The following is a 24,503-nucleotide window of genomic DNA, read 5'->3' on the forward strand; positions in this document are numbered from 1 at the left end:
ACTCAGACAGAACACTAATTATAGTAAAGGACAACAGCAAGGAAGAGAACAGATAATCAAACCTGTAACAGCCGAAAAATTCTTCTTGGCCTCCTCCAACTCACTACGAGCCATAGCAAGATCCATGCGAAGCTTCTCCTCCTCCTTTCCTTGTTGCTCCTTAGCCTTGAGGAGACTCTTCAACTCACATATCTCCCTATCCCTATCAGCAATGACAGTCTCAGCTGCAGTAAGCTCCTCTTCCCGAAGACGAAGCTTAGCCTCCAACTTAAGGGATTTGGCCTTAAAAAACTGGTACAACATGTGATTGCAATGCTCACTCCTCATCATCTGCGAATCAGAAGATTAGAACACCCTGATTCTAAAAATTGCTAAAAATTGATACCAGGCAAAATGATAAGAGAACTCACCTCTAACATCCGTTGTTGGGGAAATCCATACTGATACCCATCAGCCAACGCCATCATATCAGCAACAGTCGAGGGAGCGTCGACTATTAGAGCAGCCTCAAAGGCCCGAAGATTCTTATCCCACGCTTCTGCAACCTGGCCCTCGGGAGACAATTGCATCATCTTACGGGTATAGGCATCAGATTTCTTCTCACCTTCCACCACATGAGCTGGATTGGGTACGAACATCAAGTTCTTCTTTTTAAACCAAGCTAAGATGGCATCATCACCCTCAAGGATCAGTGACTGAGGAAAATCATCTCCAGAAGACCCAACCGAGGCCTTACCCATGTCCGTGAATTTAGCACCCGAAGAGTTCGAGGCTACTCCTGCATCCAAATCTGGAAGGTCTCTAGCACCGCTCCCCTCTGGAACGTCACTAGCATCCACGAATCCCTTGCCCTTTCCGTCCGCCTTGTTAAAGTTACCAAGCACATCCCAATCATCGTTTGGGGAAAGCAGGTTGAACTCAGAAGCCAGGCCCAGGGCAGCGTTTATGTCAAAACTATCCTTCGTAGAATAAATCCGACCAAAGGAAAACTCCTGAGACATAGCAGGAATTTCACCACCAACACCCTCATCACCAAGACCAGTGTTATCATCACCAGCATCACTGCAACCCGCAGGATTAGCTTCGGCACCAACATCATGACAACCTGCGGGATTAATTTCACCACCAATACCATTGCCACCAGCGGTAGTATTCCCTTCAACAAATTCTTCATCATCATGACCTGGAGGGGATGTATCAGTACGCTCTTCCATATCAGACATATCTTCATCCTCTCCAAGCTCAGTTACATGACTGTTAACTTCTTCATAAACTTCCGCCTCCTCGATTGTTGCGGTGGTGGACTGCTTGGGATTTATCATCCTTTTCTTCGTCGCCTAAAAAGACAAGGCATAAGAATAAAAATCCATGACTTTGAAGAGAATTAAAACTACCTCAACTAAAGGACAAGGCATATAGAAATATTACCTTGACAACCGCAACATTCTTCGCCTGAAGATCAGCATCGAACTCTCTTCGTCATCTCCATCAACAACATCGAGGGCATATTGGAAATTAATACCCTCAAAATTCAAATGCCAAGGACGGAAATTCCCATAATGAGTAGGAGGAGCCGCACGTATCTGGCTATCTGCGGTAGGACGCCATCCTTGTGGACCTGGAACCCACCCCCAAGCCCAGGGACCAACAACCTCAATAACAGTTGCGTGCCATTCATAGTCATGATCACGCTTGATCCGCTCACGATTAGGAAACACCAGTTTGTTAGTAGAATTATCTGTACCCGGGACGTACTTCACCTTAGCACCACTTACTTCACTTAGAAGGCGGATCTCACCACGAGGAGCGGAAATATTCCGAAGACTCACACTCCACGGTTCCTACTGTTAACATAGTCACCGAAAGACTTGTTAAAATTCTCAGGCGTATACCACTCCCTTTCCTCAGGATTGGGAACATAAAGAGTCATCATTGTCTCTCCTTTTCTACGAAGATAACACTCCCTCAGTGCACGAAGATAATTCCCATGAAGTTGGGAAATAGAGCGACAGTGTGTGTTCTTCGAAGAACCCTCTCGACTAGCCAGCACATCATAATAAAAAGAATCCCCAGACTTGTACAAAGGCAACATAAGACCCGCTTCAGAGGCCCCCACCGTGGTCAGCAGATGAAATTCATCAAACTTATATGTCGATATCATCTCATAAGTAATATCATCATCAGCAACGTAAAAACGAACATCGAATAGCTGAAGACCATGCTTTTCCTTAAAAACCTCCAGATCAATATGTTTGAAGGTCACTTTCTTCTCCCCAACAGAGACGCTACGTATTTCCTGAGAAATATCTTCCTCCTCCACGGGATCAGGCGCAGAACCCTTCTAAGGGTTTCTCTTGGAAGCTTTCCTTTTAGGATGAACCTTAGATACATCAGTCTTCGAAACCACTTCTTTCGAAGACCTCCCCTTGGGTTGAGACACTGGAGGGGGAGGTAGAGGATGTTGATGATACACGGAAGGAGGCGCCACTGACCGAAGAGGTAGGACATCCCGCGTTCTCTTAGGATCATCACGCGGATTAACTAAGGGACGAGAAACAACATACCGGGAGCCAGGAGCCTCTTTTGGCCGGTCCCCCTTCTGCGTGTTCCCTCTATGCGACTCACCCCTCTTAGAAGATAAGTGCCTCTGACCAGAAGAAGACGAAACCCTATGAACGCGGGCATCACCTTGGGAAGATTTAGACGAACCTCCACCAGGCGGAGAAACATCAGGATCCCTACGCGGAGGAGATCTACGCGGACTAGGCGGTGGAGTTTGATAAGAAACCCGCGGACGGTCAGCCATGTCTGCGTAATACACAAACAAGTTTCAGATTTCCGCGGAGACAAAACGAAAATCAAAAAACCCAATTTCATCCAGTTCTTCATAATCATGAACCAAATGGAAAATAAGAACAAAACCTAAATAAAAAGGGAAATGACAAATAGGGGAAAGCATGCACGAAGGAAGATATCATTACTGTGTGTAATGACGAACATGGGCAATCATACACACATCTATATATATGTTCTTCATCACAAACAGATATAGCAACAACAGAAAACGAATATATTTTTCAAAAGATAATCAAACACAGTATAACCACTTACCTATAAAGAAAAAATCAGGGTCGTGAAAAAAGCCTCGACGAACAACAGCAGCAACTGAAAGCTTCGAGGAACAACAACAGCAGCAGCAGAAAGCTTTAAGGAACAACAACAACAACAACAGCAACAAAGACAAAAACAACAGTAGCAACATCAACAATTAATAACAAGGAAACAAAAGCAGAGAAAAAAAAATAAAAGTTCTGAGGAAAGAGAAGGAATGAAATTTATGACTAGAGAATTTTCATATTCCTTATCATATATATGTACAAAGAGAAATAAAACCGTCCCACTACCCAAGAAGAAGTTATTGCAAATAGCGGGGAACGTGCCCTAAAATCTAGGAAAATAATAAAGAGAAGATGAAGAGAGTAACACGTTTTTTCTTCCCACTTCGACTAACCGCCTAATAGGATGAAAAGGGAAAATTGTAGGTACACATTTCATGTTCCGCCAGGTGTCCACAAAGACACACATGGAGAACATGCGGCTGAGAGCATCAAGATATGATATCACACATGGACAGCCAAGAGACACGCCTTGTCAAGATAGCGTCGCCACCCACCAGATCCAACGGTAGAGGATCGAGGAGACAGAAACACTAGAACACTGCGAAGCACCGGAGGATAACCCAAGAGTCACTTTATCATATCCCCAGAAAGATCTAAGATCTACGGTTGGGGATAGTCAGACTGACGTAGACAAGACAGGGGTAGAGGATAGCTGTCTACCACGGATAGATATCTCAACTACCCGCATTAAATACCCTCAAACAACATACGTGTCAGTCAGCCTGTATTGGAAGCTCAGATAATACTGCGTATCCAGACAGAACACGCAGATGCAACCGAGAACACGAAGACTTCTGCGTGAGTGGCACAAAACACAAGATGATAAGGTTATAACGGGCTTCAGAAGTGGACCCCACGTAACCTCCCTATAAATACCCCTCTCCCCCAAGTGAAGAGGGGGGCGAAAGCTATTGAGAGGAGAATAGGAGAGAGACAGAGAGATAAAGAAAGTGTAAGTGAAGTTCCTCCTTCTACACAGGCTTATGTTGATCTCAAAGTCATTCGACTATTTCTGTAACCTTCATACATATAATGAAAACCCAAACCCGCAGACAGAGAATCATATAAGTTAATTGTTTCATCTGTGTTCATGCATTTATACTTTATATGTTCAATTCGATACTTATGGTATATCATGTTCGTACATTTTATACTTCATCCACTATTTATCTTATTGTATGAGCTAAGAACAATGATTGTAGTTGATGAGACGAGGAAGAGTATTAGAACTCTGAGACAAGGATTCGACATAACCAATCCATTCCCCTAAGGTGCAGCTTATTTACTGTATTTTCATGAGTCTGCGCGCATTATTTGTGAATACTCAGATGACATTGACCTCTGTGTTCACAATTATAGATTACCTAAATTATCATCGTACCAGTGTAGAAGGAATGAACTCGTGAGTACAAGGTTCACCTTTTTTTAGGTGAAAAAAATAAAATAAAATAAAAGAGAAAATAAAAATAATGGGAATTATGTCTCAGGGGAGGAACTACATCATGGCTTACCCTAGCTTAAGCCAGACCCAAAACCAAAAACTATTTTTTCATACACAATTTTTTCGGGACCCATCGTTTTTGAAGGGAGCATGATCTATTTAGGCCATCCATCGTGATGAGCTAAAAGGTGTCCTAGTTATAATTAATAAATGACCTACTTATTGATCCATTTTTAGGTACAGGTCTATCAAACACCATGTACCCAAGGTTACAAACAAGATAAACAATCACCTAGTAATTCTAGAAATAATTTCCTAATCCTAGAAAGAAAACTTAGGAAACCTATTTTTAAAAGATTACAAACATAGGGGAGTTTCCATTCCTAAAATGACTAGAACATAGAAGTAGTGCTACTTATAAATAGGGTGCAAGAGAGCACATGTAGAGAGGATGAGAAATATAATAAAGAAGAAAAAGAAAAATAATAAGAAGAGAAGAAGAAGAAGGGTACAATTCTTAGAGCAGAAAAATACCTTGAAGGAAAATATTGTAAAATTCTTTCTCTATAGCAATAAAATTAACGTTTCAATTGTGATCTTTTATTTTTTATCTTTCTACTCTCATAGTTATTCTCCATCTATCATATTGGGGTCTGAAAATTGATCACTTACCCCCGTTTAAATTAACCTAAAGATAATTCAAAACTGATTATAACTTTAATTTATAAAAACCCCAAAACATAATTTATTCTCCCAATCGATTCTCATTTTGAACTTTTCGTTGTTCCTCTTCTTCCCTATTCCGCATCCATAATCATTTTAAATCCAGATTTTAGAAATTTGTACATTAAAAGGTATTTTACGACCAACCCATCATAAAAATTGAAGCTGCACAGAGAAGTTTGTTAGGAAATTTAAGAAAAACCCTAGTCGAACTAGCTGAACCTAATGGAAATGAAGAATACGTAGAACAATTTAAATTTATTTCGAAGAAAAAAAAATCTTAATAGAACCTTCTAATTTCCTATCCAAACCTTATGCAAAATGTATGTTCGGCTATTTTGAAAACAAATGATCCCAGCCTAACCTTATGAAAATGTATGTTCAACATTTTTGAAAAAGAAAATCCTAGATGACCTTCTAGTTTTCTAGTCGAACTTTATGTAAATGTATGGATTGGTTTTATCTTAGTGTTGATGGTGGTTTTTAGCTTAGGGTTAAAATCATAAAACCGCATATCTGACATGACGTCATTATGAACATTAGCGCATTTATTGAATCAATCGACATTTCTACGCAAGAATTAACAGGGTACCTTTTTTCTACATATTTCATGTTCCACGGCATAACCCTTAGCATTGACCGACATCATCTATACCAAACCCTAATTCTCACGCTACCGTATCAATGGAAAACCATGCCAGCCACGTCTCCGCGCCAAGGCATGCCAACCATGCTAATCACACCACCGTGCCAATGGAAAACCATGCCAGCCACGTCTCGGTGCCAAGGCATTCCAACCATGCCAGCCGCACCACCGTGTCAATGGAAAACCATGCCAGCCACGTCTCCGCGCCAAGGCATGCCAACCTTGCCAGCCACACCACAGTGCCAATGGCAAACCATGCCAGCCACGTCTCCGCGCCAAGGCATGCCAACCATGCCAGCCGCATCACCGTGCCAATGGCAAATCATGCCAGCCACATCTCCGCGCCAAGGCATGCCAACCATGCCAACCGCACCACCGTGCCAATGGCCAACCATGCCAGCCACGTCTCCGCGCCAAGGTATGCCAACCATGCCAGCCGCACCACTGTGCCAATGGAAAACCATGCCAGCCAAATCTCTGTACCAAGGCATGCCAACCATGCCAGCTGCACCACTGTGCCAATTGCAAACCATGCCAGCCACGTCTACCGCGCCAAGGCATGCCAACCATGCTAGCCGTACCATGCGCCAATGACATGACAAACCCTTGGCCCCACTATGCCAAGCCAACCGCACCTTGCCTTGGCCCCAACCATGCTAGCTGCACCATGCGCCAATGACATGCCAGACCCTTGGCCCCACCATGACAATCTAACCGCACCTCGCCTTGGCCTCACCATGCCAAGCCGTCTGTGCCAAACCTTTGGCCCCACTATTCTAAGCCAATCGCACCTTGCCTTGCCCCCAACCATGCTAGCCGCACCATGCGCCAATGACATGCCAAACCCTTGGCCCCACCATGCCAAGCCAACCGCACCTTTCCTTGGCCCCACCATGCCAAGTCGTCAGTGCCAAACCCTTGGCCCCACTATGCCAAGCCGTCCGCGCCATTTTCCTTGGACCCACCATGCCGGCCTTCCCTATGCGGATACCAAAACGAAGGCGTGCGGCGATCAACGACCACCCTTAAATCCTAGATGCAAATCCTAGCCGTCCAAGGTCGCCAAACAACGCATGGTAACCTTTGGCCGAAAACCCTAGTTTTGGCCACGCCAAACCGCGCCAAGGAATGTCATGCCACATGTGCTATTGGCATGCCAACCACCTTGCCGCGCCATACCACTGACCTTCCCTATGAGGCTACCAAAACGAAGGCGTGCGACGATCAAAGACCACCCTAGATGCAAATCCTAGCCGTCCAAGGTCTCCAAACAACGCATGGTAACCTTTGGCCCAAAGCCATAGTATTGACCACGCCAAACCGCGCCAAGGCATGCCATGCCATAGTGCCAATGGCATGCCACATGTGCCAGCCACATCTCTGTGGTCGTTGATCAGGAACGACTTCTCCAAAATCGAAGCAAAGAAAATCAGCAACCCCCCTGAGTTCACAAAGGCTCTTTTCATGTCAGGAGATGCATGATTTCTAGGGACTTCACCCGCAAAATCGTGCAGTCTATGGTGAAACATTTATGTGAGATTTTATATTTCCCCAAGGCGCAATGTCAAGACATATTTGCAACCCTCAACCGCACTTCATCAGGAAAGCAGCTGTTTCCAGCCAAGAAGCCGTTCCCAAACCCCAACCTCTCTTGGAAAGCACGATTGATAGATGGAACTGGAGGCTCCTACCCATTTTTTTTGAAGGGTTTCCAGCTTTACAGCACACCGATTGACGCAGCCTCTCCGCTTCAACATCCTCCAGCAGCGGCTACGCTTTAACGTTCGCTTCAGCAGACCGCCTTAACGTTCGCTCCAACAGCCGCTCCGCTTCAGCATTATCTCCATAAGATGCTCCAGGATCCGAAGAAGAAACTTCAACGTTTTTGCTCCATGAGTTTAAACGTCCTCTCCAAGAAGCGAAGCCACTTCAACGCCTCTTTCTTTTTAAGGATCTTGTCGTAGCCGCTGCTATTCCTTGCCGAGGATCGTGCTGTAATCGCCACTCCTTTCTTCCAAGTTTCGTGCCGCCACACTCCCCATGCCAAGGACCATGATCGCAACCAGACAATTTCCGTAGTCGTGACCACCTTTTGTTCCATCCAACCAAAGCTTGTGGTCATAGACAATTTTCTCGCTTACGCATCTAGCCAATCCCTTTACTTCCATGGACAGTCTCTTCTGATCATATATACTGCCAAGAACTGTTTCCGCCCGTTTGTTGATACCAGCCAGAGCTTCACCATGGCAACAATCACTGTAAAGGTAACCCGTACTCTTCCATATTTTAGTTGCACGCGGAAAAAGTAACAAAATCACAAGTACGAAAACACGATGGTGATATCCTTATCATGGTAAACCTACCGAACACACAATATGGAAACATGCAAATCACACTTGAGGACTGGGAATCTAAACGGAATCCCTTCGCTGTCAAAGCTCAGAAGACACGGTCAACCAAAGGTCATAGCCACGATAAAGCCATCTGCTCTGCAAGGGTGTAGCCTAAGAATATCATCACCTCTCTGTTTAGAAGACGCCTGCAACACTCTACGAGCCCGTGGCGGATCCCAAGCCTTCCCAGGGGAAACAACTTCAGAAACTAAAGAAAAGCGCGACTGGGCACTGCTCATCGCAGTCCATTACGACGACCATCAAAGATTCGTGAGCTAACTCCAGAGACGCGGCTGAAAAATTTTCCTGAAGAAACAGAGGGAGCCACGATAAATAATATAACTCTATCATTTTCTACCTCTTCGCTATCCAGAATATTTGATCCATATGATATTCTGAGCATCCCGGCATCACATCCAGAAGAGTACAATTAGCTTGCATCAAATCTCGTGGACGTGGATTCAAGGCGATGCAATGAAAGTATGTTACACATGGGGACTACCAACATGGGACGCTTTCACTCCCCCCAACTAGGTTATTTCTAATTTCAATATCATCACTGTCGAATTTTTACGCAAGAATTTCTCAACATGAAGCCGTACATATGCACCAAAGACTCCAAAGCACGCCACAAAGATAGGTTCACATATTCGGCCATGACCATCGGATCAAACAGAAGTATAACTGGAGACTGCTCACACCGCATCCCATTCCATAGGATAGCCCGAGATTCAGAAGATGGTTCGAAGGATGTCGCTTGGAACAAAGTCCTTGAAAACTTTGATAGCAATACATCGGCAATGGAACGTCTCCCAACTCATCTATTTTATCCAGTGGCATCGAAAGATTTCGACCATACAAGCATTCACAGCACATCATCATCACGGTCAGAAAGTCCAGGCACTGAATAACCTAAAGCTGAGGATTGACCGACAACGTAACCAAAATCTCCAATATTAGACCTAACATGGTCTTTTCCGAACACATATTTCATCCATCCGTCCCAAGAATCCGACAGATTTCGGTAAATTTTGGAATCCATTGGAGAGACACTGCAGACGAAGGCGCGTATCCGGACGGGCAACAGAAAACAGAAGAAGGTCAATATCTCTTTTCATGCAGACGGAGTTTCTAGAGTTTGAGCAAAATAAATATTCCTTCTTGCTCCATGAAACGGATAACTGAGCACGACTATGCCACCTCGGGCCCGCAATTCTTCCTGAATTTTACTGTCGAGCTGTTTTAACCTTCCGAACGAGCTCAAAACCTGAATATTCCCTCGTGGGGAGATAGGAAATTCTTTTCCGTTCAGAATGGAGGGGAGGACCGTCAAAATCCTAGTTCATACGAGAATTCTACATCGGTTCTAGTAAGTGGTGCTAATTAGGGTTGCAACATGCTAAAACCTGAAACAAGTTTTTACCTTCCCGAAGCCAGTCGTCACCTTTCCAGGGAACTGAAGCAAGTTGTTATCTTCCCGAAGCCACTCGTCACCTTCCCAGGGAACTGAAGCAAGTTGTTATCTTTCCGAAGCCAGTCGTCACCTTCCCAGGGAACTGAAACAAGTTGTTATCATCCTGAAGCCAGTCGTCAGCTTCCCAGGAAACTGAAGCAAGTTGTTATCTTCCCGAAGACAGTCGTCACCTTCCCAGGGAACTGAAGCGAGTTGTTATCTTCCCAAAGCAAGTCATCATCTTCACACGGAACTAAAGCAAGCTGTTATCTTCCCAAAGCAAGTCATCATCTTCCCCACGGAACTAAAGCAAGCTTCCATCATTCCACGGGCCCGCAATTCTTCCTGAAATTTACTATCAGCTGTTTTCACCTACCGAACGAGCTCAAAACCTAAATATTCCCGATTGGGGAGATAGGAAATTCTTTTCCGTTCAGAACGGAGGGGTGGACCGTCAAAATCCGAGTTCGTACGAGAATTCTACAGCGATTCTAGTAAAGGGCGCTAATTAGGGTTTCGGCATGCCAAACCCTAATTCATACAAAGTTGCCATCATCCCACGGAACTGAAGCGGTCGTCATCCTTCCACGGAACTGAAACCAGTCTCCATCCTTCCAAGGAACTCAAGCTAGCTCCACTCCAAGCCGAGCAACGCAAGCGGCTCCATTTCAAGATGACCAATGCTGACGGCTCCCATTCCAAGCCAATCAAGTGCTAACGGATCCAAGTCCAAGCCGACCAATGCTGACGGATAATTCTAAGACGATCCAATGCCAGCGGCTTCCCCTCACGCCAATTCTATACTAGAATCCCCGCGTTCCAAAGCCTAGCCCAGAAGATGCGCAACCATTCCAGATCGAGGCTAACAGCTTGCATCTCAACCGGCCTCTACCATTCCGCAACCTAACCTGCAGTACCACGAACAGAATCTAGGCAAAGCTTCCCAACATGAGAATCACGAACTCTCCTTGCCTCTCGAAAAAGTTTAGCCGGGTATTTTTTTCCATTTCTTTCAATGACTTGTCATTTCGATTCTGTCCTTGCCTATCACTATCTTATGCTTACCTCGCAACAATGCTCCTGTTCCGAGTTAAGCAGGGGACTTAATGTTGATGGTGGTTTTTAGCTAAGGGTTAAAATCGTAAAACCGCACATCCGACATGACGTCATTATGACCATTAGCGCATTTATTGAACCAATCAGCATGCCTACGTAAGAATTACCAAGGTACCTTTTTTCTACATATGTCATGTTCCACGGCAGAACCTTTAGCATTGACCGACATCATCTATACCAAACCCTAATTCTCACCCTACCGTGCCAATGGCAAACCATGCCATACACGTCTCCGCGCCAAGGCATGCCAACCATGCCAACCGCACCACCGTGCCAATGGAAAACCATGCCAGCCACGTCTCGGCGCCAAGGCATTCCAACCATGCCAGCTGCACCACCGTGTCAATGGCAAACCATGCCAGCCACGTCTCCGCGCCAAGGCATGCCAACCTTGCCAGCCACACCACAGTGCCAATGGCAAACCATGCCATCCACGTCTCCGCGCCAAGGCATGCCAACCATGCCATCCGCATCACCGTGCCAATGGCAAATCATGCCAGCCACGTCTCCGCGCCAAGGCATGCCAACCATGCCAACCGCACCACCGTGCCAATGGAAAACCATGCTAGCCACATCTCCGCGCCAAGGCATGCCAACCATGCTATCCGCACCACTGTGCCAATGGAAAACCATGCCAGCCACATCTCCGCGCCAGAGCATGCCAACCATGCCAGCCGCACCACTGTGCCAATGGCAAACCATGCCAGCCACGTCTACCGCGCCAAGGCATGCCAACCATGCTATCCGCAGCATGCGCCAATGTCCTGCCAAACCCTTGGCCCCACTATGCAAGCCAACAACACCTTGCCTTGGCCCCAACCATGCTATCCGCACCATGCGCCAATGGCATGCCAAACCCTTGGCCCCACCATGCCAAGCCAACCACACTTTGCCTTGGCCCCTTCATGCCAAGTGCCAAACCCTTGGCCCCACTATGCCAAGCCAACCGCACCTTGCCTTGGACCCAACCATGCTAGCTGCACCATGCGCAAATGGCACGTCAAACCCTTGGCCCTACCATGCCAAGCCAACCGCACCTTGCCTTAGCCCCACCATGCCAAGCCTTCCATGCCAAACCCTTGGCCCCACCATGCCAAGCCGTCCGTGCCATTAACCTTGGCCCCACCATGCCGACCTTCCATATGCGGCTACCAAAACGAAGGCGTGCGACGATCAACGGCCTCCCTTCAATCCTAGATGCAAATCTTAGCCGTCCAAGGTCTCCAAACAACGCATGGTAAACTTTGGCCCAAAACCCTAGTTTTGGCCACGCCAAACCGCGCCAAGGAATGTCATGCCACATGTGCCAATGGCATGCCAACCACCTTGCTGCGCCATACCATACCGGCCTTCCCTATGCGGCTACCAAAACGAAGGCGTGCGACGATCAACGACCACCCTTCCATCCTAGATGAAAATCCTAGCCGTCTAAGATCGCGAAACAATACATGGTAACCTTTAGCCCAAAGCCCTAGTTTTGTCCACGCCAAACCGCGCCAAGACATGCCATGTCACATGTGCCAATGGCATGCCAACCACCTTGCCGCGCCATATCATGCCGGCCTTCCCTATGCGGCTACCAAAACGAAGGTGTGCGACGATCAACGACCACCCTTCCATTCTAGATGCAAATCCTAGCCGTCTAAGGTCGCAAAAAACGTACGGTAACCTTTGGCCAAAAACCCTAGTTTTGGCCACACCAAACCGCGCCAAGGCATGCCACATGTGCCAATGGCATGCCAATCACCTTGCCGCGCTATACCATGCCGGCCTTCCCTATGCGGCCACCAAAACGAAGGCCTGCAACAATCAACGGCCACTTTTTCATCTAAGGTGCAGATCTTAGCCGTTCAAGGTTACCATCTAACGCATAGCAACCTTTGGCACTAACATTTGGCCGCGCCTAAACTGGGCCATATTAAAGCCATACTGATCATGCTTTCATGCCACTGGCTACCAAATGAAGGGTTGCAATAATCAACGGCTATCTTTCCTCTTAAGATGCAAAATCTCGACCGTCGAAGGTCACCACCGAGCCGACAAGTCTCCCAAGCTCAACTTTCGAGACAACAACAACGTGTTACATGTTTTCCACGAAAACACTCGAGACATCAATGCATGTCACAAACTGGGGGATGCTCATTGGGTATTGGTTTGGCGGTTTAGAGCGTGCGGCGTGCACTACGCCCGTTATAAGAACGTGTCATAAGGATGAGGCGGTTAGTAAATACAGGGAGTAATGGTGAAACACTTTCTTTTATGGAACATCAATTCCAGGCATTACTGGTTACCACCTCCTCCCATTTACTCACCCGTTTTCCATTTCTTAATGAGACCAGTGTACGTTTCACTTCAATTTGTATAAATAGGCATTACCTATTTCCACCGAACAACAAGTTCTGGTCAGGAGCATACAACACTCAGAAAATGTTTGCTAGCTTTCCCATATGTTAGCTTCCCACTTTCTGATACAAGTCAAAAAACAACTACTCTTCCAGAATCAACTATTCTGGTCTCAATACTCTCTTCGCTTCCCTCCCCAAAACCAACCCTTCTCCTCCACTTTGTGACCGAAGCAAGTCTGGAACGGCCATTTCTTGGTTTAGGCCGGACTTGTACAAATTGATCTCTCGAATCTAAAGTACTCCGTTGCAGTACATTGTTTAGGGTTTAGATTTGTTTCTCACCCACATCACACGAAATTACCGAAACCAACAGAAACTGTTTTCACCCTCAAACATTTAGATTCGGCTAGGAACGTGGTGGACTCGACATTGCCGAACATAACCCTGTTAAACACAAAATGGAAATCCGTCTAGTTGTTCTTGAGTGTTCCAAGCCGAACGTAGTCTACACGCTATTAAAGAGGATGTTTGGCTACCTGTACTTCTATTTTTTTAGTCGAACCTAGTCCAAACCTTCATTAAAGAGGATGCTTTACTACATGTTCTTATGCTTTCCTAGCCGATTCCATAACTACTTTGCCGATCTATTCTTTAAAAGTTTTCATTTTCACATATCACTTATTGTCGGATCGTTATAAAGACTGAAGATTGGTGTTCCTCGAAATCGTCTTTTGAATCACGCATTTTGAGTACAAAAATCTCAAAACCTAACTTATGTTTTTTTTTCAAAACTCTTCTTCTTCACTTTCAAAGGATCTTTACTCTTAAATATATTTTTTTGATCGGTAAAGAATTTAGTACTGACATGGCGAGTTTCGAACTCAAGTCGCTGGTATCATCACCCAATAACTTTACTATTGTACTTCAGTGATACTAACTCAATATATAATCTAATCTTACTAAAATAAATTATTTATCTTAACTAACTTAATAATTAACATAATTATGAAAGGACATTTTGGCCATTAACTATAATACATGCATAAGGAGCTTTTATATTTACTTCATAATGACCCGGTCCCAACTGAGGAATGGTTTCCTCAAATTTAGGCCGGTCCGCAAAGAATCACTCTTTTTCATATCCTATTTTGAGTTGGGGGACGTGTGTGAATTTTACGCGTAAGCCCAGGCTAAGAAAATGCTCCCACTCCACAACCGACGTCAAGTTCCGCCAGCAGCATAGTCGCAAAAGTGCTGTAATAATGGTGTTCATCTCACCTGATTGCCGAACTGGGAAAGCAAACCCAGACGCCAGAGTTGTCTATATATTACTTTTCGATTATTTTTAAAACTGAATCTCTGTTGCAATTTTTAACCTCCCAGCCTTAAAGAACACACGCTTACCTTGCAGCTGGGCTGTACATTAACTTGTAACTTGCAAGGAAAGTGTGAAAATAGATTAAAAAAAAAAAATCTCCAATGCATTCATCTCTAGCTTCAAGTAACCCCTAACCAAAGCTTAAGTAACTGATCTAGAAAAACATTTTTCGTAATCTTTATATATGTCAACGTACGCAACACTACAAAGTTTGTCGTGCTCGTAACCTTTAGGCCGTGTTTGGGAGCTTTGACTACATAAAGCTTAGCTAGGGAATTTTTTTCTCTAACTTGAGCAGGATTATCTCAAGATGTATTAATAAAGATGATGTTTGTCTTTCCGTTATATCCATCACGGGTTTATCATGTATTATGTTTATCTCTCCATATTTTAAATTTGTATTTTTATAAAATAATTATGTATTATGGATAAAATTGTCGGAGAAAAAAATAAAAACATAACAATAAAGTTAAAAAAATTGAAAATATTTTGATTAATTAAAATAACTACCTCTATAACCGTCTAACCCAGGCAAGGATATTGGTATCCCGGCTATTTTGGAGAATAGCATAACCTTGCTTTTTTAGCTTCCTAAAATCAAGGAAGATTTAGTTGTTCATATCCTAAACTAGAATTAGAACAAGACAAACATAATTTAAATGTATTTTCTTGATAACCCAACCTAGGATAGGCATTTCCAAGGGGCAAACACGACCTTAATTCCTTTTATCTGATCCCCCGAAATAAGTAAACTCTTATTTGCAAGTTTCAACTAGCCTTATTATATAACGCCCATTCTTTTATGCTACTACTTCTTTATACTTCTCCACACATCTCTCTCTCGCTCTCTCAACTAAGAGATTAAGTTCTATGGATTAAAAAGAACGATAGTGATTTGAAAGAATGTCAGCGAAAAAACCATTTCAAAACTTCCGGAACATTTTTGTTATCCTTACCCGGTATAGATCGAGTGTCAACTGCCCCATCATATATAACCGTCCGGACGTACCTATATTAAAACACAGATGTGGATCTGATGATCAAAATCATAAACCTGATGATCATGCAGTGCATACAGCTGAATCACTCACAAAGATGTAAGGAATTAACCAGCATTGGTAGCGCTTGATATCTGATTTATTGTTTCCACTAGTCATTTGGGCCTTGCTGCTGTGATAGTAGGTTTAGGAATTTGATTTTAGCAACTCTGTGTTGATTTCCTGCAAGTTGTTAGTACTCTATAATTGAATATGTGAATTCATGTTTTCTGTATGTGAAGCACCAGAAAGGTTGACATGGACCGGACCGTTCAACAACTGACACCTTCGGATACTACATATGTGTATCGGTCATGGACCCTGTGGTAAATAATTGTTTATTTAGTCAGCATTAGAGTAACTTTATTTTGGGCACCAATCAATGGGATAATAAACATGGACATTCATGAAATGAATGGGTATATTTTCAAAATGTAGGACAAGATGGATTTTGGGAGCTATGTTAACTCTAATTCTACCCTTTTGGAAGGCAAAGTGGCAGAAGTTGCGAAGATTAGAAGGTAATATATTCCCAAGTTTGTACTTCTTCTGGTTTTTCTTCAAAAAAGAGGTTTGTATTCAAAAAAAAATATTTATTTGTCCGTTTCTTTCTTTTTCGGTGTTCATAGTTGAAGTGGAAATGGCTGTAGAAGTAGTAGAACATGTAGCAGAAACTGTAGAGAAAGTTGCTGTTGTGACGGAGAAATTATCAATGGAGATGACCGATAAAATTCCCGGTGACGGGAAACTCAAGAAAGCAGTGTTGTTTGTAGAACGAGTATCAGAGGAGGCTGAAAAAGATGCTCGATTAACAGAAGACATCCTTCACAAGGTACGTTTTTGTTTAACTATAGTATTGTTGTGCCTACATGGTATTTAGCATCAAATGAAGCTAACCCAAAATGAATTCTTGTAACTGTGGAGCTAGCTTTTAGCGTCCCGTAGAAATATCTTCCTGCATTTCAGTCCATTTGGCAAAAAGCATCCTAATCGATTAGAGTGAGTTTGTTTTGTTTTACACATTACACAGCTTGATGATTTGAAGGAAGATGTAGAAAAGCTTATTGAGCCAATATTTGATGGGGAGAAATCTAAAAGTACGAGAAGTGGGAAAACTTACTGAGCCTATTTTGGAAGAGCAGAAGTGTGATCAAACGGTTTTTATTTTCATTATCTAAGAACAAATTACTGGTTATTGCTCAGTCGATGTATATAATGTGCGATTAAATTTAAACATTACTGCCATTATTGTTTCGCACCTTGAGTTTGATTTCACAGCTTGTATTTAACCAGGTATAATAAGTGTTGTAAGGCCAGAAAAATTAAAAAAATTCCGAAATTGGATGGGAGGCGAGTAACCAGCTGCGCTCCAATCCCTTTTTGAATGACAACTCCTAATCTATGAAAAATAAAACCTCCCACTCTGACATTCGCATCGTGACTAGTCATGTAATTCTGCAATTTTTTCAGGAAATCTATAGTAGTATAAGCGAGAACCCCAAATCCAATCCCCTGAGCCGTACACTTCTCCAAATATTTGTTACATTGTCGAGTTACAACATTACTAATTGCTTGGCCAGTCACAAAAATACGCACACCACCTCCAGTAAAAGGAGAAATACCTGTTACATCCAAGCGCACATCACGACCAATAACCCAGTTATAGACCAAAATATCAACAGCCCTTAAAGCCAAGCCATTATTGGAAAGGATGCCCAAGTCAACCTCTTTCCTATCCGGCACACCTGCACGATAACACATGTCTGCAAAAGTATCACGTACAAAATCATGCCTGAACTTAAGACCAACTCCATGGGAACACTGCAGAGCGTGGTCCCCGAAGACATCCATCTCCTTGTCTCAGCTAGAGCATAGCTCGGTTGAACCCACCAAGTGTTGATATGTCAAGATTGGTTGTCATATTTTAGTAAACCAAAACTCATTTAAAGAGTCGCTTGATTATTCTAGAGTCAACTTCGTATAGATTAGCTTGAAAATATTAGGATATGAGACATAACAAGTATTACGTGAAGACTTGAAGAATGTGAAGAAGTAAGGAGCTACAACGACGACATCATCCTTCCACTTGAGGTTAGTAATATTTGACTTGAACTGTTTCATTCCCTAATGCATATTTCAAGTCGCGCATATTGAAAACATAACTGCAGAGCTGTGAATGATTATACTCTAGTTAGACATAGTATTAAGGAATTATAATATGAAGTATAACGTCTGTCTTTTGAACTTCGTGTATAAGACATCGACATAATCATATGAATGCTATTGTGATTATGTATGGGTATGGGTGAAGATTTCATCCTAGGAAACAATGTTTTACATTCGTTTAAAGGAAGTACAATTCATAAACTTGTTTTGTGAATCGAAAGGGAAATCGCTAGGCTTATTGGTATTGTTCATTGCAAATCTTTTGAATTACCAATATGTGTGTTTAGTATTACCGCTCATAACTTGTTTATGTATCTTGGAAAAACTATTCACAAGGCCTGACTTTTGTATTGGTATGACTTTTATTAGTAAAACCGATCTTAAGTAATCACATAAGATGGTAAGATCGATATCTTGAATTTGGTGTGACTAAATACTAGCCATTGGGTAACCGATCCTAGTAAGAGGTGTGAACGACCACATGAGAGAGTGTAATCCATCCTTGTAAGAGGTTTAACAAGTTTTAGTAAATTGGTGTAAACGATCCTATAACTTGGTCAACCGATCACAAGTTTTACCATAAGAAGTGGTAACCGATCCGAGTACTTAGTTAGCCATTTTATGGTAACTAGTGTAACCGATCCTAGTACCCACTTGGAGGTAGAAGCGAAAATTTATGTTGAGGTAGAACCGTGAAACCCATTAATGGTGATTTGATAGGATAATCAATCACATAGTTCTTGGAAGTCAGATGAACCAATTCTAAACTTGTTTGGAAGTGTGGCAAATCGGTTCTAAGATTATAAATATGAAAAAGGATTTACAAAGTAAAGTTGTCGGCATACTTTGAACACGTGCAATAATATTTATTTTTTATTGTTCAAAGATATTCCTTAATAGCTAAAGGATAATCCCAGATCGAAATAAATTGAGAATCTTCTAATTAAGGTTTCTAGTTTTTATATGCTTTTAATTTCCAGGAACAATTGGAGATTTTCTACTGAGATTTCGGTCATTGATTGGGCAGAGCATTTCCAGGAATTATGAAAACCAATTTTGGCTTTATTGCATATCTTTGAGAATATTCGGTTTTGGAAATTCCTTGGTGTCCAAACTTCCTTGTCTATAAATACTGAAGTTTGCATTTCTAGCAAACTAATCCTCAGAGCCAGCAAAACTACCTAGTTGTGCTGTTACTGGTGGAGTCGCCTATTCGGAGAGGAAAGTACCCTAATTAGGCGAAATATCTTACGGCCGCTCGGTTTAAAAACTTCATTGGGATTGAGAAGCTCTATTAGTACCGTTGGTGGAAAACTAGATAATTGCAGTTTATTATTAGTTTTCGATTGATTTGATTGACTAACGGTGGTTGAAATTTGATTGCATCTAGTTGTTTATGCTTGAGAATCTTCTCTTCTGATATAAGATTCACTCAAACTAGATTGAAGTCGACGGGGATCTTCAGACTGTTTGTAGATCTAAAGACGTCTTGTGATAATCCATTGTTAACATACTCCGTTCTGTGTGTGATTTATCACAAGAGATTCAAGTTGATTGTGTGTAGTTGTTTATTGAAGATTTAAGAAGATTAAAAGACGAAGAAGATTTCTGATTTGGATTCATAATCTTTGGTGTGCACAATACTTGTTTCGTCTGGAAAAGGATCCAACTATAATCGGTTTATCTTTGTGATATATTTGCTTGATGAGTTGAGTAGATCGGCATCAATACGTTTCTTTGTGATTCAAAGTGTTGATTGCAAAATATAGATACAATTGCTTTGGTAGTTTTTATTGGATAGATCCGAGGACCTTACAAAGGAGTTTATTGGGATAAACGGAAGAGGCTTTTGTCAAACTCATATCACGTTGTTTGAAAAGAGTTTTTACCGAATAGATTTGTTGTTCCTTTACTGTTTCGAAGTACGAACCAAAGGAATTGTTCCAAGTGCGTGACTTATTGCAAGTTGGAGGTGCAGGGATACAGACGGAACTAGGTGAACTATAGGTTTAGTTGCTTGGTCTCAACTATACGAAGTTGGTTTAGATTTTGTATAGCGGCTTAATCCTGAGAGTATTCAATTCTGGACAAGGTCCCGGGATTTTTCTGCATTTGCGGTTTCCTCGTTAACAAAATCTTGTTGTGTCTTTTACTTTTCTATTTCCGCAATTATAATTGTTTTATTATAATTAGAAGTAAAATACACAAACATTAATCTTATTTAATTGATAGCAATCCTATTGTGTTTGGTTAAGACCAAACCTTTAATCAAGTAAACATACTTCGTTGTTGTATTGTCACAATATTCTATCCATAGTCAATCATGCAAGTTATCTTGTTGTCGTGTTGTCTCGATCTCGTATCCATAGACGATCACACGAAGTGTGAACCGATTAGTTGTATTGTCTCGACTCAATCCATAGACAATCTCTTTAGGATAAAGGAATTATAGGTGGAAAAGTTTTAGATTGAGGTATATTTGGGTACCCTCGTATTTTCAATTGGTATCAGAGCATGCAAACACGAAAAGATGTAACAATCTATGTTTGGTGCGATCCAACCTATAAGAATTGAATCAGATGAACGATTCGATTAACGTTTTAAAGATTTTAGATGGTCTTAAAGAAGACTCTGAAGAATATTTCTCTGCTCTTGTTAAGATGTTAGATGAAGAGATTGAACAGAACCAGTCACATACTGACGAGATCAGTAATGTCATGATTGATAGAAAACTGGTGAAAAACATAGAAGATTCTAGAATGAGAGATTCTCAAAAATGTTCAATTCTTTCATCCAGACATCTTTACAGTCTAATAGGATACAGACCAGGAACCGTTTTCAAAAAGGATGAAATTGTTTAATTCAGAAGATTTGTTTTACAAAACTTCTGATTAATCATATTAAGAAACTTTATAAGAACTTAACGAATCATCCTAAATCTGGTGAACAATGTCTTGGAGCATTTGCACTTAAAACAACTTCACCATTCCAATGGTTTCTAGATAGTGGGTGTAGTAAGCATATGATAGGTGACCTTTCTTGGTTCACAAAAACTGAAGACTACAAAGGAGGATAAGTAACCTTCGGAGATGGAAGCAGCTGTTTTATTAGCAAAAAAGGTACTATCAAACTTTCAGGTATTCTAGAAATCCATGATGTAGTTGTTGATGGTGGTTTTTAGCTTAGGGTTAAAATTGTAAAACCTTGCATCTGATGTGACGTCACTCTGCAAGGAAACAGTGCGGTGAGTGCTAACCTCTCCACCGACATATTTATTGAGCCATTCAATATATCTACATGAAATTTATCCAGACTGGCGAGTGTAGCAACCATCCCAGATGTCCTGTAAATTTCGGCGCCTTGCCTATATTTAAGTTCCTTTGAATGCCTTCTATGCTATGTTCTCCGGATGAACCCTTAATGTTTATATGACGTGACGATTTGTGTTCACTTGCAGCAGATTAGCACGAATCTCCAAATATCAAGGATAAGATCTTTGCATAAGGTATTCAATCAGAAAGGCATGCTGCTCTCTGGAAATGAACTTAAAAGAACTCTGTGTCAACACATAAAATTCAATCAATTGTCCCGACTATCTTGCAGAAGTTAGGGTTTCTCGCCTCGCGCAGTATACCAGACCTTGCTTGTCAAAATTAAAGCCTAGGAAAACTAGGTAATTAATCCGCCATGGATTGGCAGGTGCAAAACCTCGCCCAGAATCAGAAAAACAGGGAGCCGCAGCAGCAAAGGGAGGCGTGGCCATGCTTTAGGCCACCTGGCTCCACTTGCCTTTGGCCACGCCCCATCCTAATCCGGCCCTATTTCCCTCGACCAATCAGGTCGCTTTAAACTCGCCACGTGCACATAAGTTGTGGCTGGGCCCATGCTTGCTGTCCCCACTTCCCACTTCCCATCGACCAATCGTGTCGCTCTAAAGACTTCACACTCTTTCCAGAAGTGTAGCCACGCCCATGCTTGGCCGGCCCCCCTTTCGTGTCCAATCAAGTTGCTCTAAACTTGCCACCATACATTAAAGGACAAATGCACCCTGTCGTGCCACCATACTAACTGGCAAGCCAAACGCGCCCTGCCACAACAACATATTGATCGGCATGCCACATGCCACTCTACCACGGTAACACGTCAACATGCCACTCTACTGCGGTAACATGCCAACATGCAACTCTGCCGCGGTAACATGCCACTTCGTAGCAACCTGCCATAAATAGCCACCACACGACAACCCCTACTCCTGTGATCGTTTCCACACGACGACCTTGGCATAGCCATGACGCCATTCGCACAAAAGTATCGCCATGCCGCGACCGCATGACACACGCACTAATTAAGGTTTCGACATGCCAAACCCTAATTTGCGCAAGTTGCTACCAAAGAAAAATAACATTTCCCAGAGCAATGAGATTGATGTGGCAACATGGCCAATGTTTCCACGCCACATGTGGGTCCAACACCACGGCGCCAAACCCTAGAATTGGCCATGCCACCAAGCCCTAACTTTGGTCACATAGCCAAATCTTAGCTTTTGCCGTGCTACAACGCCACTGGCACACTGCTATGCCACGGCTACTAGCATGCCGCCATGCCACGGCTACTAGCACGCCTCCATGCCACGGCTACTAGCACGCCGCCATGCCACGGCTACTAGTACGCCTCCATGCCACGACTACTTTCCACGGTTACTGGCACACTGCTATGCCACGGATACTAGCATGCCTCCATGCCACGGCTACTAGCACACTGCTATGCCACGACTACTAGCATGCCGCCATGCCACGGCTAATTTCCACGGTTACTAGCATGCTGCCATGCCACGGCTACTAGCATGCCGCGATGCCACGGCTACTAGCACGCCGCCATGCCACGGCTACACCATTGGCATGCTGCTACATCCCACTAGCATGCCGCTATGCCAATGGCGTCACTTCGCTATACAACAAGATGCGGCCATAATCAGTGGCCATCCTTCCTCATGAGATGCAATCTCGGCCATCCAAGCTCGCCACCAAACTGACAGACTTGTGGTGAGTTTCAGGCGACCAGCTTCCCAAATCTAGTGGCCATGACTACGCCAGGCGCCACTTACATCAACGTGCCACTGGCATGCACGATCCATGCCAGCCATGCTACATTGCCATTGGCGTACACCAAAACGCCACTATGCCATTATCAGGCGCCAATACAAGGTAGCCATAATCAACGGCTACCCTCCTTCATGAGATGCGATCTCAGCCACTGAAGGTCGCCACCGAACTGACAAACGTTTGGCAAGTTTTAGGCGACTAGCCAAAACGATCCTAATAGCCTTACATGCTATTTTCCTGTGGTAAGTCCCTTGACTTTGACTTACCGCACGTAGCAAAGTGCTACAAGTTTTCCACAAAAACACTAGAGACATCAAACATGTCACAAACTGGGGGATGCTCATCAGGGTATTGGTCTGGCGGTTTACAGCGTGCGGCGTGCAATGCGCCCGTTACAACAAAGTGTCATGAAGTAGGACAATTAGTGGTGGTAAAAGTAACGGTGTAAACAATTCATTTCCTTCATCATGGAAGCGTAATGTCTGACGGTTACATGAATTCACTTCCTTCATCATGGAAGCATAACGTCTGACAGTTACACGATACTCTATTCTTCCACCACTCAATCGTTTCCACTTCCTACGAGACCAGGGTACGTTTCAATATGGCTTTTATAAATAGGCTTAACCTATTTTCACCAAACAACAAGTTTTGGTCGGCAACAATACAGTATCTAGAAATCACATGGTAGCTTTCCTTTTTGCTATCCAGCTCTACTTTCAGATACCAGTCATCAACAACCACACCTTCAGAATAAACGATTCTGGTCTCAACACTTTCTTCGCTTCCCTCCCTAAGACCAGTCCTTCTCCTTCACTTTGTGACTGAAGCAAACCTGGAACGGCCATTTCTTGGTTTAGGAAAGGATTGTACAGATTGATCTCTCGAATCAAAAGTACTCCCGTGCAGTGCATTATTCAGGGTCTAGACTCGTTTCTCATTCACATACCCAAAATTACCAAAATCAACAGAAACGGTTTTCACCCACAAACAGTAGTTTATGTTAAAGGAATGAAAGCAAATCTTTTGTCAGTTAGTCAAATTTGTGATAAAGGTCACAAAGTTATCTTCAATATGAGAGGTTGTGATATTGAAGATAAGTCCGGAAAAATAATTTTTCGAGGACGTAAAAGTATGAATAATTATTATCTCCTTGATATACAATCCAATTTATAGTGTAACTTGACTAAGGTTGAGTCAACTCATTTGTGGCATGAACAATTTGGTCATATCAACTACCGAATACCAGGAAAGCTCATTAATCGTGAACTTGTCAAAGACGTTCCAAAAATAAGTACTAAAGTAGAAGGTGTTTGGGGTGCATTCCAAAAGGGTAAGCAAGGAAAAGTTCCACACAAACTTTCTCGAGACATAGCCACTCGTGCTCCTCTCGATCTAATTCATATGGATCTATTTGGTCCAATCCAATAAGCAACTGTTGGAGGAAATAAGTATGCTTTAGTAATGGTAGATGACTACACACGTTTCACATGGGTTGCTTTTATAAAACACAAGAATGACACT

General features: G+C 43.0%; 1 protein-coding gene across 2 annotated transcripts; it reads left to right on the plus strand.

The window, feature by feature from the left end:
• The first annotated feature begins 15,511 nt into the window (after positions 1–15,511).
• LOC113330340 lies at positions 15,512–16,956 on the plus strand. Of its 2 annotated transcripts, none has more exons than XM_026577153.1 (5): positions 15,512–15,771; positions 15,954–16,037; positions 16,150–16,232; positions 16,341–16,543; positions 16,742–16,956. In XM_026577153.1, exons 1-5 carry the CDS (start codon positions 15,578–15,580, stop codon positions 16,832–16,834), a joined length of 657 nt encoding a protein of 218 aa, XP_026432938.1. In that variant the 5' UTR covers positions 15,512–15,577; the 3' UTR covers positions 16,835–16,956. The 2 variants fall into 2 exon arrangements, with proteins under 2 accessions (XP_026432938.1, XP_026432939.1); XM_026577154.1 differs by having other exon boundaries at positions 15,960–16,037.
• Positions 16,957–24,503: the final 7,547 nt, after the last annotated feature.

Source organism: Papaver somniferum, unplaced genomic scaffold (genome assembly GCF_003573695.1).
Source record: "Papaver somniferum cultivar HN1 unplaced genomic scaffold, ASM357369v1 unplaced-scaffold_118, whole genome shotgun sequence".
Lineage (NCBI taxonomy): Eukaryota > Viridiplantae > Streptophyta > Magnoliopsida > Ranunculales > Papaveraceae > Papaver > Papaver somniferum.

Bases quoted from the DNA above. Each gene is read 5' to 3' on its own strand.
- LOC113330340 (XM_026577153.1), top strand. From the start codon at position 15,578: ATGTCAGCGAAAAAACCATTTCAAAACTTCCGGAACATTTTTGTTATC. The intron at 16,038-16,149 runs GTAAATAATTGT...TTCAAAATGTAG, and splicing joins TATCGGTCATGGACCCTGTG to GACAAGATGGATTTTGGGAG. The intron at 16,544-16,741 runs GTACGTTTTTGT...CACATTACACAG, and splicing joins CAGAAGACATCCTTCACAAG to CTTGATGATTTGAAGGAAGA.